At 42.9% G+C, this 17406-nt stretch overlaps 1 protein-coding gene across 4 annotated transcripts in view; it reads left to right on the forward strand.

Annotated features, from left to right (window-relative positions):
* Positions 1–235: 235 nt before the first annotated feature.
* TFG (trafficking from ER to golgi regulator) overlaps positions 236–17406 on the forward strand; it is a 37880-nt gene continuing 20709 nt past the window's right edge. Inside the window, exons 1-4 of one of the 4 annotated variants that reach the window (XM_050960211.1) lie at positions 236–390; positions 4407–4531; positions 5916–6117; positions 15349–15432. In XM_050960211.1, coding sequence (XP_050816168.1) covers positions 5934–6117; positions 15349–15432 — 268 coding nt within the window. In that variant the 5' untranslated portion in view covers positions 236–390; positions 4407–4531; positions 5916–5933. Of the gene's footprint in view, positions 391–2154; positions 2198–4406; positions 4532–5915; positions 6118–15348; positions 15433–17406 lie in introns of those variants that run through there. The other 3 variants (XM_050960220.1, XM_050960196.1, XM_050960204.1) reach the window with 3 other exon arrangements.

The raw sequence follows: 17406 nt of genomic DNA on the forward strand, positions 1-17406 counted from the left end.
CTGCCTAAGGGACGCCGCAGCTTTGACAGGCGGCGGCGGCGGGGGTTCGCTTAGCAGGCATGCGCACTCCTACCCTAGCCGTCGCCGTGCCAGCGCATGCGTAAAGCGAAGGCCGGCTCTGCTGTGACTGGGAGCCTTAGATCACTGACTGCGCACGCGCGACCTCTTTCGTCTAGCCTGGCCTGCTCCGGCACTTCGCTCCATCGGTGCGCACGCGCCGTTCGGCAGCTATCAGCCTCTGTCGGGGCGAGTGCGCCTGCGCGACGGCCCGGCAGTGGCACCAGTCGAGATCCAGCCCTTCTCCCCTGCCACGTACGGGCTGCGGCGGCGGGTTCAGGCCGGAGCCGCGGCCTCCACGCACGTGCCACCGCACCCGGAGGAGAAGCCGGAGTAAGCGGCGGGGAGCGGGGCCAGCCGGCGCCGCCCGGGCTGAATGGGGGCGGGGACCGGGCTCCGGCCGCTCACCCATCGGATGGGGGGAGACCCTGTAAAATATCCCCCCCCGGGGCTCGGCCTGTCCCTAGCCTGGAGCCCCGGGCCGGGGGTGTTACTGCCCCGCCCCTCCCCCCGGGCCAGGGGAGCCTCGGGGCCCCTCCCCCAGCATAGCCCGAAGTAGCGCTCCGGGGCGAATGGCCTTGGCTGCTGCTCCTGGGATCAGCCCCGCTGGAGGAGCCAGCTGCGGCCCCCCTCCCCGCCCCCAAATCCCTGTGAAGTTCACCTGCATCTGGTTAGTTTTACTTCTCCAGAGCACAGGAGCAGCTGTGGGGCTGGCCCCGTTCGTGGGGCTTGTCTACACGGGAGTAGAGCGCGGTGTGCCTGTTTGGCCTGATTCACTACCTCGCGCTCATTCAGAATCAGGCACTGTTAGGCCTAGTCTACACTTAAAAATTAGATCGACCCAATTTTGCACCCTGCGTGATGCAGTTAGGGTCACCCCTGACCTCTAGTGTAGATGCGATGTCACTCAGAAAGGTGGATTAACTATAGCACTAGAACAATGTAGGAAGCATCTATGCTATGGTGCTTTAGTGTCATAGCTGCAGTGCAATAGCTGTGCCATTACATTGTGGACATTCCCTTACTCTATAATATGAATGTCCATACATGTAGTTAATAGGAAATAACTAATCTGCTTTTACTTCCCGCCCCACCTTATTCTGATTTAAATTTCACAGACAATATAGACAATCCCATTTTCATTTTGCTCTTCTATTGCCATCACTTATCTTTTTACTTCAGTGAGAAAAGGAGTGTTTTGTCTTTTAAAGCTTTGTTTAGTAGGGCTTAATGTTTCCCTGCTCCTAGCTCTGCTTCTGCTATATGAACCTGCATGCAAATCAGCGGATTATGATTTTCGTTTGCTACAGAAATGATTGTGAGGTCACTAACTTAGAATGGATTTAATTACCAGATGCATATGGAAGATGGGCTATGAGGGAGAGAGAATTCTTAGTCATTAACAAATATGTAAGAAATTATGGAGAAATATCAAGAACATTTTGGTGAGAAATTACCTTATTCAAATATGATGATTTTATCTTATTTAGAATGTTTGCATTTTTAAGACAAAGTAGAGATAAGTTATCACTATCAGAAGGATATCAGCATTCCTTCATTGGATGTCTTTGCTGGAAAGCTGTTTCAAAATAAATCTGACATTCAGCTACATTGTAGACACACAGAAAGAAAATATCAGAGGGGTAGCCATGTTAGTCTGGATCTGTAAAAGCAGCAAAGAATCCTGTGGCACCTTATAGACTAACAGACGTTTTGGAGCATGAGCTTTCATGGGTGAATACCCACTTCTTCAGATGCATGTGGTGGAAATTTCCAGGGGCAGGTATATATATATGCTAGCAAGCAAGCTAGAGATAACGAGGTCAGTTCAATCAGGGAGGATGAGGCCCTGTTCTAGCAGTTGAGGTGTGAAAACCAAGAGAGGATAAACTGGTTCTGTAGTTGGCAAGCCATTCACAGTCTTTGTTCAATCCTGAGCTGATGGTGTCAAATTTTAGAAAGAAAATACATTGTGAATGCTGTACATATCAACAGTAAAACAACTTGCATCAATTTTTATAACAATTAAACAGGTGCAATCGTTAGGATCTTACTTTTAAATCCTATATAATTACCTCATGCAGGGTGGAGAAGAGTTGGACAACCAACTGCAGTTAGAAGCTGCTTCTTCTCTTTTTGTGTGAGACATATTAAGTAGATTTCCATGAGTAATCTTAGCAAATAAGCTAAAGTGCTTAGGTAAACATTACCATAGTTGATTTTCCCTAACAATGTATGTAGTGGTACACTCTGTGTATCTGGAGGCCACTTTTAGTCCTGGGGTTCAAGGCTATAGAGGTGATTCTTATGGTTGCTAGTAAGGTTAAAGTGTGATTCTCATGCCAGAGTACACTATGTACATACACATGCGCATATATAATTTAAAAAAGTTAATTTGAGATCAAATTTGTAATTTTATAGTCCTCATCTCCACTTCCTGGTTGTGAACATGAGCTATTGGTGCTGCTCTGACATAATGAAGGAACATTTTCAGATCAGCATGAGGATTAGACAACTGGAGTCCCTACTACAAAGCTGAGTGCAGTGTGTGGAGTTATGCTACCGTGGCCCCACCTCCTTTTCTCTATATACAAAGAAGACAGCATTTACTGACTAGAGGGGGCTGGGCTCTGCAATCCCTCTGTCTCCTTGTGAGTCTAGACCAGGATGGGCAAACTTTTTGGCCCAAGGGCCACATTGGGGTTGCAAAACTGTATGGAGGGTTGGGTAGGGAAGGCTGTGCCTTCCCCAAACGGCCTGGCCCCCAACCCTTATCTGCCCTCTCCCACTTCCTGCCCCCCTGACTGCCCCCTCAGAACCCCTGACCCATCCAACCGCCCCTGCTCCTTATCCCCCCCTTACTGCCCCCTCCCGGGACCCCCAGCCCCTTATCCAACCCCCTACTCCCAGGCCCCTGACTGTCCCAACCCCTATCCACACCCTTGCCCCCGACAGGCCCCCCCAGGACTCTGCGCATATCCAACTCCCCCCCCCCGTTCCCTGTCTCCTGACCACACCCCCATCCCCTGACAGGCCCCCCAGGTCTCCCATATTTATCCAACCCCCCATTCCCTGGCCGCCACATCCCCAGAACCTCCGCTCTATCTGTCCACTGACTGCCCCCCGGGACCTCCCCGCCCCTTATCCAACTCCCCAGCCCCTTTACCATGCCATTCAGAGCAGCATGTCTAGCAGCCATGCCAGCTGGCTGGAGCTAGACACGCTGCTGCGCTGCCCTACAGGAGCGCGCAGCCCTGCCGCCCATAGTGCTGCCTGTGCGGTGGCATGGCTGCACAGGAGGGGGGACAGCAGGGGAGGGGCTGGGAGCTCAGGGGCTAGGCAGGATGGTCCCGTGGGCTGATGTGGCACGCGGGCTGTAGTTTGCCCACCTCTGATCTAGACAGAGACAGCCAGAGAGGTGAGAGTTGGGTCTGCTGACAGTTGTCTTCAACTTCAGTTAGGAGAGTGAACAAAATGTCATTGAATTGTTTCCTGTCTCATTACCCTTTCCTTGTTTCTGTAGCAGGAGTCATTTACTTTTCACCTTTCTCTAACAGCAGCACTATGGAGCTTTCAGTAGCTTCATTCTACCCTTAGAACAGTTGCTTGTTTGTAGAAAGGGAGTTGTAAATCTGTCACTTAGGGAAAGAGCCCATGAGCAGGGCTGGCTGCAGTAACCTACCAAAAGGGAATGAAGGTCTCGTAGTGGGGCAGGAAGTCATTTCTCTCTTGCCCACCTTTCCCTTTGTCCCTTAGCTCTCTTTTCTAAAGAGCAATCTGCCTTTCAGTGGGTGTGGCTCTCTGGCCATGATTGCCACTATATTTCCTCTTGTCCAGTTTGGTTTTTCTTCCTGTGGAAAAGTGACCTTAGCATTTCTCTGCTCCAAAGAATCCCTGTCCTCATGCTGTCCTGAGGACTTTCACTTAATGTCAGAGCAGCTGCAGCCTCTAATCAGGAAGTTGAGGCCTGGGCTATAATATTGCAAAAGTCAATCTAAAATGTAAACTTAATTTTTTAAAATCTATTTTGGGATGTTGAGGAGGTAGAGGTTACTAGAACAGATGTTTAAACAATGGATGTGTATTTTGGGTGATGACCCCTTTTATCATGTCTATTTTGAAAGTGAATATCTAGACTGTTTGCAATTGTCAAGCAAAATTATGAAAGCTAGTAAAATATGTTATGGGTGAAATACAATCTTCACTGTTACTCAGAGTTTAAATATCAAATTGTTAAAGTAAATTCTTTCTGTTTCTTCCCTGTAACCTGCCAAGCTGGATGATATGAAAAGCATATAGCTGCAGTGAAGACTCACAGTAAGTTAACTCTTCTTGGTTTTCTGATGCAGATTCCATGCCCTATCTATAATCGATCACTGATCAGCGTAGTTTCTGTGCATGGCAGGACGTCTGAACGCCAGCTGGAAGTGAAGTGGGGAACCTGAAAAACAGTCTAGCAAATCTGTAAGACAAGGTAATTGCTGTTATAAAAAGATATTGGTGCCAAGGAAGTAAAGGAAGATCTAGAGGTGATATGGATATGTCATAAAAACAGTTTTCATAGTACTTCTTTCCAATAACTTATGACATCTCACAAGCCCTGGAGCGTAAATTCCCTTGTTCAAAAAACATGAACAATGCCATAGCTGTAATATAAACTTCAGCACATTGCTCTACGAGTGTGTCTCTCATCTGACCTGAAAGGCACCCTTAGTGCAGTGAAGAGGGCTGTATAATACAGTAGCACGTGTTTCAGGCAAAGTAGTAATTTTCCAGGTGTATATTTTTATTTAAATTAAAAAAAAATTAAGTGTTAAAGTCCAGACTTTCATCGCAGTTACAACTTCTGATTTGGAGACTGCTCTCTTAATATAGGGATAGTTATAAGCTGCAGAACTGCATAAGAAAGCTCTCTGTGTATTTAACTTCTCAACAAATTTGGGAATGTAAAAAAGGCTGAAAACAAAACTGAAATTTAAAAATAGCTTAAATGAGTTATTTTTTGCTTATTTAAAAAAAACACCCCACATTGTGAAAAATGGTTTTGATGTAGTTTTCTCTTTATTAGTTGCATCCTAAAACGCGACACATGCATTAGGGATCAGATGTACTGGTTTTGCAGGAAAGCTTAAGTGTGATCTAGCCACTTATAATGAAACCAGTTTTTAGATGGCTCACTTCCTCTTTTTTGCATGCATCCAGAGTGACACACGTCCCAATTTGATCCTCCTACCAAACTCTTGTTCTGCCAAACCACCTCACTGTCCAAAACAATAACACACATTGTTGCTTTGTATTTTATCTACATTACTGTAGCTGTGAGATACCATATTTATGGGTCCCATAGAAATAGCTAGAGAGATGATCATACATGCCTTTTTTATTTATCAAGGCAAAGTGCTTTTGCAGTGTTCCTAGTCTCTGTGAAATACGCGTCTCTCAAATACAAACCCTAAATTATTTTACATGTAAATATATCTACTTGAAGGCATACATTATAACATGGTAAAAGCTACATTTTGAACAAAATATATTTTTTCCCCCTTAAGCTTTATGGGCAGTAAAAAGCCTATATTTCATCTCAGAACTTTAAAATTTGGCTTAAAACACAGAGAAAAGATTGTTTTTAAATATCTCATTTTGTACATCTCCATTTTGCGCTTGAACAATTGTGAAATGGCTGATAAATTATCAATTGAGAGAACATAGTTTTGCATAGAAAGCTGCTTTAGGGCATATTTTCACAACAATGTTTTTGAAATGCAGAAGGTTACAGAACTGTGTATTGTATAGGACTGTGGTGGTTGTGAAACAAATTATCTTCTAAAAGATTCTGTGTAAATGTTTTTTGTTAACAGGTCTATAGGAGATCCAACATGAACGGACAGCTGGATTTAAGTGGGAAGCTGATTATTAAAGCTCAGCTGGGGGAGGATATTAGGAGAATTCCTATTCATAATGAGGACATCACCTATGATGAGCTAGTGCTGATGATGCAGAGAGTTTTCAGAGGAAAACTTCTGAGCAATGATGAAGTCACAATAAAGTATAAAGATGAAGGTAGGGTTTTCTTGTTAATGGTATTGATTAGATACAGTTTATGTGAGACTGCAAACTGCCATAAAACTCACCTTTTGAAAATTGCTTCTGGGATATTCCCATTCTTGGGCCATATAAACTATTTATATTATGAGATTATTCTAATCTATGAAAGCTGTTTCTGTTGAGGCTATACTATGCATTTCTTCATGTACCTGAAAGATTAGAGGGGGGTTACAAGAAGATTCATTGCTCCAACCTCCTGTAGTCTCTTCTTTGCCACAGTAAGGTGTTGACATTGGCATCGTATCCGTGCTCTCTACTCGTCTGACCTTTTCCTGTCATCAGAGCTGTGGATGACTAGAGACATAATCAATGTTAACTCAGTCTGGTCTTCTGATTTCTCTGTGGCAGCTGCCTTTTGTTGGAAGAAAACCTTATGGCCTTTCAAAAACAGTTCCAACAACTTTGAAAATGGCATCTTCTACTTTTGTCACTGTGCAAACACCTTTATATATTAGAATTCTGGAGCATTAACTAAACATGAATTCTCCACAGGGAGAGGGGCCATGTCCCGTAATACATAAGGAAACCCTCTGGACAGTTCCAGAGAAAAAACTTAAGAGGAATTAATTTTTTCCGAAGTACTTCCTCATCAGCAGTGATTGAACCATTGAACATGTTGGTTGGACTCCATGGGAAAAGAGGTCACACAATTACAATGTATCTAATATATTCACACAAAATCTCATAGATTGATATAACCTCAAAAATGAAAGTCTGCCACTTCAGTATTGAAGAAATCAGGTGTATTTGTTGGGGGAGGGTAGGGGAGAACCAATTGGATAGCACTGTATTTGAGTTCAGGATTGATGGTAAATATTGTGTTTTGAGCTGACCTCCCTACCCGCAGGTGCCTTTTGCCAGTGAATTAGTTGTGGAGATGTTTATATTGCTAAGCTACTCCTCTGAAGATAATTTCCGTTTCCAATAATGTGACAACAGCACCATGCAATAAAACAGTTGTTCTTAATTTAAGCTAGAACCATTTGTGAAGGGTTCTAAATGAAGATGGAGGTATTATAGTCAGGGAAAATACTTGAACATGTACATTCCATTTTGAAAAGAGGCTTGCTTCTGTTTGTATTTTTCCACTGTATACACTACATTTTATAATCCCTTTTTGAGATGTTGAACCAATTGGGGCAGTAATTGTGCCACCTTGATTTAATGGGGTGGAGGTCAGAGATCTTTCAGGATTTATACATACTGTCATGGCCCCACACTACAAAAAAGAGGGAGGAGGAGACCAAGTAAAAGTGGATAATAGTACATGCTGTTTTGCTCGTGTGAAAAGACTTTTCTTCTCTCAACAACTAAGAAACTCTTCTCCCACGCTCACCAATTAATGAATCATAAGTCCTTCCCACTTCCTAATTAATAAATACTGTGCTATTGCTCTTAAAACATTTCCTGTTTTAAAATTGATAGAAATTTGTTGTTTTTCATTTTATTTTTTATGAATTTAGTGTTTTGTTTTATCCATTTTATCTCTGTGGGTGTGGGAAGGGTTGGGGTCCTACCACTGGGGGGGAAGCGGGCCTGCACTCATTCTGCAGAGGTGACTTCTGTCCCAAGGGGCTGGGCCAGGCTCCCTGCTGTGGGCATTGCCTTGCACATGGGGTTGCAGCACCACTCAAGTTTGGGCCGTTTGCCCATCTGTCATGGCAGAGGGATAACTGGGCCAAATTTGAGTATGACCCTATGTGCTAGGTCGTGAAGTCTGGATTGGGGAGCTGGGCTCAACCCTGCTGCAGCCAACTGTGGGGTGAGTTTTTCATTTTATTTTATTTTGTGTTTGCAAAATAGACATGGGTTGCTAGTTACTGATAACCCAGAACTGTATGATGTTGCATTCATATCGATCAGTGTGCTAACAAAGGGGGGTCAAGTTACAAATGACTGAATCAGGCCAGAGAACGGAGTAAATTACTACTCAAGTATCTGCCCTAATGGAGGGAAAGTAAAATTGTGCTGTACTGGGGGAGACTTCAGGTTGGGATACTGTTGTATAGTGGCCTCCTTCAGCATGCCCCACATGGCCTGAGATGGTTCCCTGGCTCAGTTTCCCTCTCAACCTTTTTAGTTCATGGCCCTCTGGGGTTGGTGTCAGGATTCAGGTAGGTTTCTTTGACAGGTAATAACTCTTTTAGTTGTGTTTTCAAGGAACCAGGAGTCTACAGCCCTTTTCCTAGGGTAATGTACAATTCAGATCCCTGCCCTTAATGATAGTAGGGTATTACCTTCCTCTTGGAGCTGGATACAACTAAAGCAGCCTCTTCCACCTTGCCTCGGGAATCCACAGCTCTATCTCAGAGCATGTTTAGGATAAAAACACTTTCACTACAGGATTGGGTTAGCTAATTAAACAGGTTTCAGAGTAGCAGCTGTGTTAGTCTGTATCCGCAAAAAGAACAAGAGTACTTGTGGCACCTTAAAGACTAACAAATTTATTTCAGCATGAGCTTTCGTGAGCTACAGCTCACTTCTTCAGATGCATAGAATGGAACACACAGACAGGAGATATTTATACATACAGAGAACATGAAAAGGTGGAAGTATTCATACCAACAGGAAGAGTCTATTCAATTGAGATGAGCTATCATCAGCAGGAGGAAAAAAACTTTTGAAGTGATAATTAAGATGACCCATAGAAGGTCAAACAGTTTCTCCTTCCTTTGGCTGGGTTAACGTTCATTCTTTGGATTAGGAGTTTCTATCTCTCTTCTTGGGGTGGACTAAAGGACAGTCTCTCTCATCTGGGATCAGGAGTCCTCAGCCCGCCTTCCCTGTTCCTCTCAGTTGGCTGAAAGAGACAGAAGCACTGCTGTACCCTATACTACAGGCCTTCTTGTCCCAGGCCCTTAAAGAGAGCATAGCCTGGGTTTTCTCTGTCTGCTAATTCCCTTGGGACTGCTTCCTTTCTCTTGCTCTGTCTTTGGCCGCTTCTAGGCCCTTTTTTTGGTTCCAACCTTCCTGAAACAGGGTTCTCTGGCCCCCTCTGTGCTTAAAGGCCAGTGTAGCCTGTTACAGAGGTATATGGTGGAGAGCTCATGAAGTCAGCAGTAAAACATGAATTTCTAAAAATTATAGATTGTCTAACACAAAAAGTATTGCACCCAACATGTCCAAAATAGTTGCCGCCTTATGATAGATAATGGAAAGTTGGTGGGTACATAGGGACCAGTGATCATGACCTGATCATATTCAGTGTGGGCAGAGGACAGTCTCAATCCGTAACATATCAACTTGGTACTTCAAAAAGGCTAATTTCCCAAAGATGAGGAAAATTATGAGAGAAATTGACTGGGAGGAAAAATGTAGATAGAAAAATGTGAATGAAAACTGAGTGTTTTTAAACAGGAGTTTATTAGATGGCCAAAATTCCACAATTTCACAAAAAAGAATACAACTTTGGCAAAAAGCCTGTCTAGATTCAGTAGTGAAGTTAAGGCAGAAATTGGAAATAGAAATCAGTATAAATTAGAATTTATGAAGTGGAGAAAATTAATAAGGGAAGCTAAAGACATTAGCGGATAGGCCATGGTTAGCAGTACTGAGGACAATAGGGAGGTGTTTAAGTATACAAGGAACAAAATAAATTCTAGCTAGTGTATAGGACTGTTACGAGATAGGGTAAAATTGTTTGCAGAGAAGGCAGAAGTATTGATAAATATTTTTGTTCTGAATTTAGAAAGAAACAGGATGATATACTCATTAATAAGGATGATATACTTTCCATCCTTATTAATGAGTATATCATCCTGTTTCCAGTCCAATAGTAACTTAGGAGGATGTTAAATAATATCTACTAGTGATAAACATTTTTAAATCAGTGGGCCTGGATGACATGTACCCATGAGAGTACTAAAAGAGTTCATCTCTGGCCTGCTGATAATTTTTAATAAATCTTGTAATACTGCGGAAATTGAAGAAGACTGGAAGAATGCTAATATTATACCAGAATTAAAAAAGGGCAAGCAGGATGACCCAGGTAACTATAGGATGATTAGCGTGAGCTCAGCGTTGGGCAAAATAATGGAAAACTTGATCTGGGATTCAGCTGCTAAAGAACTAAAGGATATGAGTAACGCTAGTCTGCATGGTTTTATGGAATATAAATCTGGTCAAAGAAACCTGATTTTATTCTTTTGAGATTACCTTTGTCAGTGAATCATATAACTGTCACACAACAGTTTGATTAAAATTTTACTGTATAGTGTCAAAAAAGCACATGTCAAATAGATCAAAAAGTAATTGTCAGTGGGGAAATATCATTGAGTTGGGTTGCTGCTAGTGGAGACCTGTTGGGATTGGTGGTAGGCACGACTCAGCATTTTTTTCACAATGATGTGGGAGTAAATGTGAAGTCATTGCTGATAAAATTTGCATTTTAAACAAAGATTGGAGTGATAAATGATGATGAAAGGGCAGTCATACAGAGTAATCTTGATTGCAAGCTAAACTATCCCATTCAAACAATGCTTTTTATTGCAGCCGAATGCAAAGTTATACATCAAGGAACAAGGAATGCAGGCTATACCTACAGAATAGGGTATTGTATTCTGGAAAGCAGTGACTGAAAAAGACTTAGGATTCATAGAGGAGAAGCAACTGACCATGAGCTCCCAGTGTTTGGCAAAAAGGGCTAATGCAATCTTTGGATGAATGAACAGGAGAGGTAATGTCTAGGAACAGGGAGGTGATTTTACCTCTCTATAGCAATGGTGAGACAGATACTGGAATGCTACCTACCGTTCTGCTTTCCGCATTTTAAAAAATATGTTGAAGGATGTTGGAAAAGTGGAGATGATCCAGAAATGGGCCATTCAGGGATTGTCGAAAGTGCCTTATAGTGAGGGACTCAGAGCTGTCTGTTTAGTTTATCAAAACAGCAGATGACTCTTTGACTACGGCAGTGGTCCCCAATGCAGTGCCTGCGGGTGCCATGGCACCCATCACGGCATTTATGTGAGCCCACCTACTGACAAGGGAGAAGCGTGACTGCCGAAATGCCGCCGAGAAGCAGCAAGGCCAAGAGGCGTCGGCACTTCTCAGCGCCATTTCGGTGGCCAGTCGTCCGGCGTCCACCACACTCTTCTGGGAACACGAATATGCTATTGCAACAGGAAGGCTGGTGACCACTGGACTAAAATGTGCATTTTCACTTAGAAGAAAATATTAGGTACTAAGGGGCCCTTTAATCTCGCAGAAAAAGGCATAACAAGAACTAACAGCTGGAAGCTGAAGCCAGACAAACCCAAATTAGAAATTAGGCACGCGTTTTTAACAGTGAAGGTGACAAACCACTGGAACAAACTGCGAAGGGTTGAGTCTCGGTCTCTTGATGTTTTCATATCAAGACTGGCTGCTTTTGTGGAACATAGGCTTTCATCAGACACAAGTTGTTTAGCTCAGTACAGGGGTGTCTGGTTGAAATTTAATGGCCTGAGATATACAGGAGATCAGACTACATGATCTAATGGTCCCTTTTGACATTAGAGTCTTTGAGTCCTTGAATAAATAAAAAATATTTTTGGCCTCTTCCTTGCCTCAGTTAATATCCTCAGGTCATAGTCCCTCAATGAATTCTGGGATCCATCCTGCTCCAGTAAAAACTGGGGTTTCCCTATCTCTTTTCAGGGCGCCCCTTGAACTCTTTCCCTCCTTGGCTTTGTGGCTTTGCTCCTTCCTCCCCCTCCCATCCAGGAAAAGCAAAAGTAGCTCCAGCCTCTCTGCCCGTCCCTCTCTTCTTTCAGGAAAGGAACAAGGCCTTGGAGGCTGGTCAGACACCTGCCTCATTCCCTGCTATTCTTGTTAATGAAAGAGTGGTACTTGGGCGTCACTGCCCCTTTCTTGCGCTCTCTCCTTGATTCATTGTCCATAATCCCTATTAGTTCTGGCAGAACAGACTAGTAGGAATTTGTCCCTGTAAACATGTATTTACCCAATAGATCATAATAGCTATCCTAGCAAATGAGCCATTCCACACTCAAACTCTTCGAATAACTGCATATGAATGCTTTTGTCAAATGTTCATTGAATGTTACAAAATTTGTTCACTTGTAAGGCTGGGACATTGTGACAGGAGAGAGGGGAACATAAGTTGGCTTGAATATGAATATTCACTTCAATAATAAATCTTTGAAATAGCCTTTTGCCTTTATCCTACAGTAAATTTTCACACTCTCCCCTTGGTCTATATATTGTGACTTCTTTCTAAAAATAACCATTTTGTACCTTGGTTGAATAATAGGAGATACTTGACTAAGCAAAAACTTTACCATCCAATCTCTGCATTCAACCACAGTTGCAGATGCAAACTATCTGTATAGCTCGATTTGTTTAATAGTTACTTATGTGATTAAAAAATGAGAGAAACTTAGAATTCGTGCACACTTGTACGTCTCGGCCTTCACTATGGAGAGAACACTGGGAGGAGACTGTAGGTTTTATCATAGATCCCAAAGCAATTATGGCTTCTCTTCCACTTCCTTCTCTTACGCGGGGGGTGTGTGTGTGTGTGTGTGTGTGTGTGTGTGTGCTGGCAGTAGTGAAATTGGCTATAATCCTTCTTTTGAAGCACAGTCAGGATACTGAAGAGATAAGTGGTCAGTAGAAGTCTATTTGTGCTGTTCCCTCAGAACTAGGGTAGGGAGGATGACCCAATACAAGAGCAGGAATCCTTAGTAATCTGCACCTTTTAAAAACAACTCCTTATGGTTAGAGATCAATTGAAATATTTTTCCTTTCAGTTTAACTTCTAAAAATTATGGTTATTCTGTTTGTATATTCTTAATTGCATCTCCTTTCATGCATGGATGTCATCTTTTCACCTTACCTCAGTCTATTCCTGATGCTGCTGTGTCTTCACAGCAAACTTCGATGGGTTTCCCCACATGACTTGTCTGTTGTAGGGAGTAAACTGTAATATTTTTGTGTTGGAAATCTTAACCTTCCTGGGCACACCAGAAGAGGGCCATAGAGGGTGATGCCCTTAGACACTGTTTAAACAATCAGACAGTGGGAGTAGAGGAGAATGACCAGTTCTAGGGAGAGTTACTGAGTTCTCTCTAGGACTGCAAATTCCTCTCATGGCCAGCTGTGAATCTTCTTGTGACATCAGAAAGTAGCCCCTAGTTCCCTCCGGACATGCCCAGTGGTATGCTGTGTGTTTGGGTTGATAGAGCATCCCTTACATCCTGCCAGAAATATGTCTGCTATCTTTGGGGCAGTGGTAGAATATTAAGATCTTTGGTAGCAAGCACTGCTGCCTGTTGGCTGTGCCAAACAATTCCTCCAACAGCATCAGCAATAGTGGGGCTGGGAGTCTGAGACTGAACTGGGAAATAAGAACAGTAGCCTTTGGAGACAAAATATAAGGTAACTTTAAAAAGTTAACCATTTGGGGAAAATACCAAAACAAATTGATTTGATATTCAATCTTTTTTTTTTTTAATTTAGAAAGTGATAACAGATCTGAAAGCTAAAAAGGCCATAATCTTACATTTTGTTACATATGGCAAAATAAAAATTTCCAGTAAGTTCTCAGAATGTATTGGGGATAACTTCTTGTTTTGCAAAGTGGAGGAAGTAACTAAGTGGACAGCCATTGTTACAGGCTTGATTCTGACTAACAGGGAGGAATTGGTTGCGAATCTTACGGTGGAAGGCAATCTGGCTAGAAGTAATTATGGAACAATAGATTTCATGGACTTTAAAAAAGCCCGAGCCCCAACAAGTCTAACGCAGCCTTGGTGATCCTGTAAAAACAGGTTTGTGACCCATTTTAGTGTCCTGACCCACATTTTGAGAACCGCTGTTGTAAGTGCATTGACCCATTCAGATCTTCCCAGTACTTTCGTTGTGGAGATGCCTGGAATGTTAACCAGGCATTTCCTCAGGTAATGAATTCTTAGCTTTTTGAACGTCACTATAGTGCCTTCTGTTAATGATGCTTCTCTAAATTGATTAGCTTCATGCTCTGCTCAGAGAATGCAATTTCTTGGATTATTTACACCTATTTAATTCTGACCTCTTGACCCATTTTTTTCACTTATGACATTTTGTTTTTGCAATAAACAGAATTGAGTTTGGTTTACACAGTCTCTGGTTATTGAGATTAAGGATTTTCTGCCCCAGAAAACAATCATGATAGACCTCTGTCTACTAATGAAGTTCTGGATCACTGTTCTGAGCAATTTGAAATTAAATTAATCACTAGCTCAATGGGTATGTCTTCACTAGCGATGTTAAAGTGCTTCCATGGCAGCACTTTAACGTGGCTGTGTGGTCATGGCACCAGCGACCATTAAAAAACCCACCTTCATGAGGAGAGTAGGTACCAGCACTGGTGCACTGTCTACGCTGTCACTTTGCAGTGCTGAAATGTGCAGCGCTCGGGTGTGCTTTTTCAAGAAAGTTGCCGCGCTGTAAAGTGGCAGTGTAGACAAGGCCTAATTCATCCACTCTGTGATTGTGTGCGGAATTTAAAATCCTTCCAAAAGTATGGTGTCTGTGTTCCATCTAAAAGAATTATTCTGCCAATTTCTCTTCCTTTTCCTTCATGCATATCTTGTTATATGTTTAGTCTAAAACTCCTTTGTTTATGGAATAAACCAGAGATGGGAAAACTATGGCCTGAGAGCCACATCCGGCTCACAGGACCGTTCTGCTTGGCCCGTAAGCTCCCAGCCAGGGAGTGTAGCCCCCAGCACCTCCCTCGCAGCCTCAGCTCGCTGTGCCTGAAATTAGAGTATCTTAAAAAAAAGTACCACCAAACTTACCTTAGTGATTTCTTAAATGCTCTCTGATTCATGTCTCTCAGTCTCATAATTTGGGTGGAAGGAATATTTTTCCTAATGTGATTTAAATTGCAAATTATAAATTACCTTTGGTCATGTCATTAAGACTTAAGAAAGGATGGGGTTATTTAAAAAAAAAAAAGTGTTCTTAACTCTATGCATTTTAAGCTTTTACATTAGCCCATAGTTGTATTTGTCATGTACCATGTTTGTAATGTAATATGTAACAGTTTTTTTCTAGCTGCTTTAAAACCAAATTTAACAAGTTATGATTACAGTTTTTAAAAAGCAAACATCTTATTTTAAACAGTCATTTGAATTGTAGATGGGCATTGGGCCTTTTTGTGTTACTGTTCAATATTAACTATTTTTTAAAAATTCTTTACAGATGGAGATCTTATAACAATTTTTGATAGCTCCGATCTTTCCTTTGCAATTCAGTGCAGTAGGATACTTAAACTGACATTGTTTGGTAAGTACAGATGTTTTGGGGATTTTATTTATTTTTTTTAATTCAGGCAATAGGCTCTCTTCTTTGTATGCTGGTGACATTTCCTTCCATGAAGGCGGTTTATAATGAAAAGGATGCCATACATTTAAAAATTCCCTTGCTACCTGAAATAGCTTTCCCTACTGTTACAAGAGACATCTAAGCTTAAAGAAACTACAGGTTAGAAGGAGAAATATTTTTGCAGGTTTATTTAATTCATTTGACAGAGCATTGTGTTTAGGGAATTTCATTGTTTTCTCCATATAGCCATTCACTTTCCCTGGTTTGTGTGGGTCTTCCAGACAGCAATGTAGGACAGAGAAGCATAAGAAATAATAAAATGTGGTTATAAAACTACAAAAAAGGGGCATCAGACAGGTATAATACAGAAAATTCTAAACTCATTTTCTTGTTTAAAAAATTGAGTAGATTTCAAGTTGACTGTCTCTCTTTAAGGAGCTGTTTTTCAGTGAATGGCCACTGTTCAGGCAACTGATCGGCTTGAGATATAGTGGTCATACAGCAGTAAGCATTCTGTCAAGAGACATGAGTCCTTGAGCGCTACTGTGGTACTGGCTTTGGGCATTCTGTCCTTTTGTTCATTTTATTGTGGAGCAGAAAGAGTGAAAATCTTTTCCATTTTGATTTGTGATAATTGTATTGTACCCTGCACACACACTCAGGAAATACAGAAACGAATTGAGCCCAGAAGGCAGCCACTCTGGTGCTGGCAATGCATATAGACCTTGTCTCTGCTTCCACTGTTAATAGGTCTTCTCCAGTGGTGCTTTAGGCTTAAATTAAGAGGAAAAACTGTGGGACTGCAAGCATATCTAAAGAGTTTGACTCCAGAGGGTATATCGACATAGGGATAAAAGAGCCGCGGCACAGGCATGGCTGGCCTGGATTGGTTGACTCGAGCTCGTGGGGTTTGGGCTCGGACTGCAGCCTGATCCCTGGGACCCTTCATCCTCTGAGTTTTAGGGCTTGGGCTTCAGCCCGAGTCTGAACGTGTATACAGCAATTGGTCAGCCTTGGAGTGTGCGCCCAAGTCAGCTGACAAGGGCTTTTTTATCCCTGTGTAGACATACCATAAGTGGACAGAAAAACATGAGAGAGTTGTGGTGGAAAATTTTTTTTTTGTTCATGCAAACCGTTTCTTACATGTAGGTTCTTATCACAGCCTTTCCTTCTTCGAGTGATGGCGCGTGTGTATTCCACAATAGGTGTGCATGCTCACCATGTGCACTGCTGCTGGAAGTTTTTCCCCTAGCAGTACCCATAGGGAGTGCCCTAGCGACCCGTGGAGTGGCGCCTCCATGGCATGATATAAGGGCACTGCGCACTCCCCCCACTCTCAGTTCCTTCTTTCCACCAGAGAAGGTGCTTTGGAACTGCTCTGCTCCAGCTTTGCTGTAGCTCGTCCCCAAAACTGCTTGTTTGTTCAGTGTATGGTACCTGTAGTTAGCTAGTTCAGTTAGTTTAGTTTAGCTAGAGCACCCAGGCCGGCATGCCCCGTGCCCTGGGTTTTAAATCATGCGACACTTGTAGGCGAGCTATGCCAGTGAGTGATCTGCACACGGACTGTTTACAGTGTTTGGGGGAATGCCATCTCAGCGATCGCTGCAAGATTTGCAAGTCAATTAAGCCTCGGAGCAAGAGAGAAAGAGACATTAGGCTCCGGGCTATTCTGATGGAGTCGGCGCTCACTCCGGCTCTAGCGCGCCGCTCCAAGTCGGCACCAGGCACTATGGTGTCAGTGCATGGGGACTCTTTGGCGCCATTGACTTGTCAGCGCTGCTTCCCGTCCACGGGGCACACCAAGAAGGTTAGGAAAAGGCCTTCTTTGCTGTGGCACCGGAGTAAACCTGGGACAGGCTAGGCCTACGTTGAGCAGTCCTCGATCCCCACGAGCCTCTAGGCCTCTAACTCAACTCGAGCGGAGTACCCCAGCCC

Source organism: Gopherus flavomarginatus, chromosome 1, assembly GCF_025201925.1.
Source record: "Gopherus flavomarginatus isolate rGopFla2 chromosome 1, rGopFla2.mat.asm, whole genome shotgun sequence".
In the NCBI taxonomy this organism is placed as follows: Eukaryota; Metazoa; Chordata; order Testudines; family Testudinidae; genus Gopherus; species Gopherus flavomarginatus.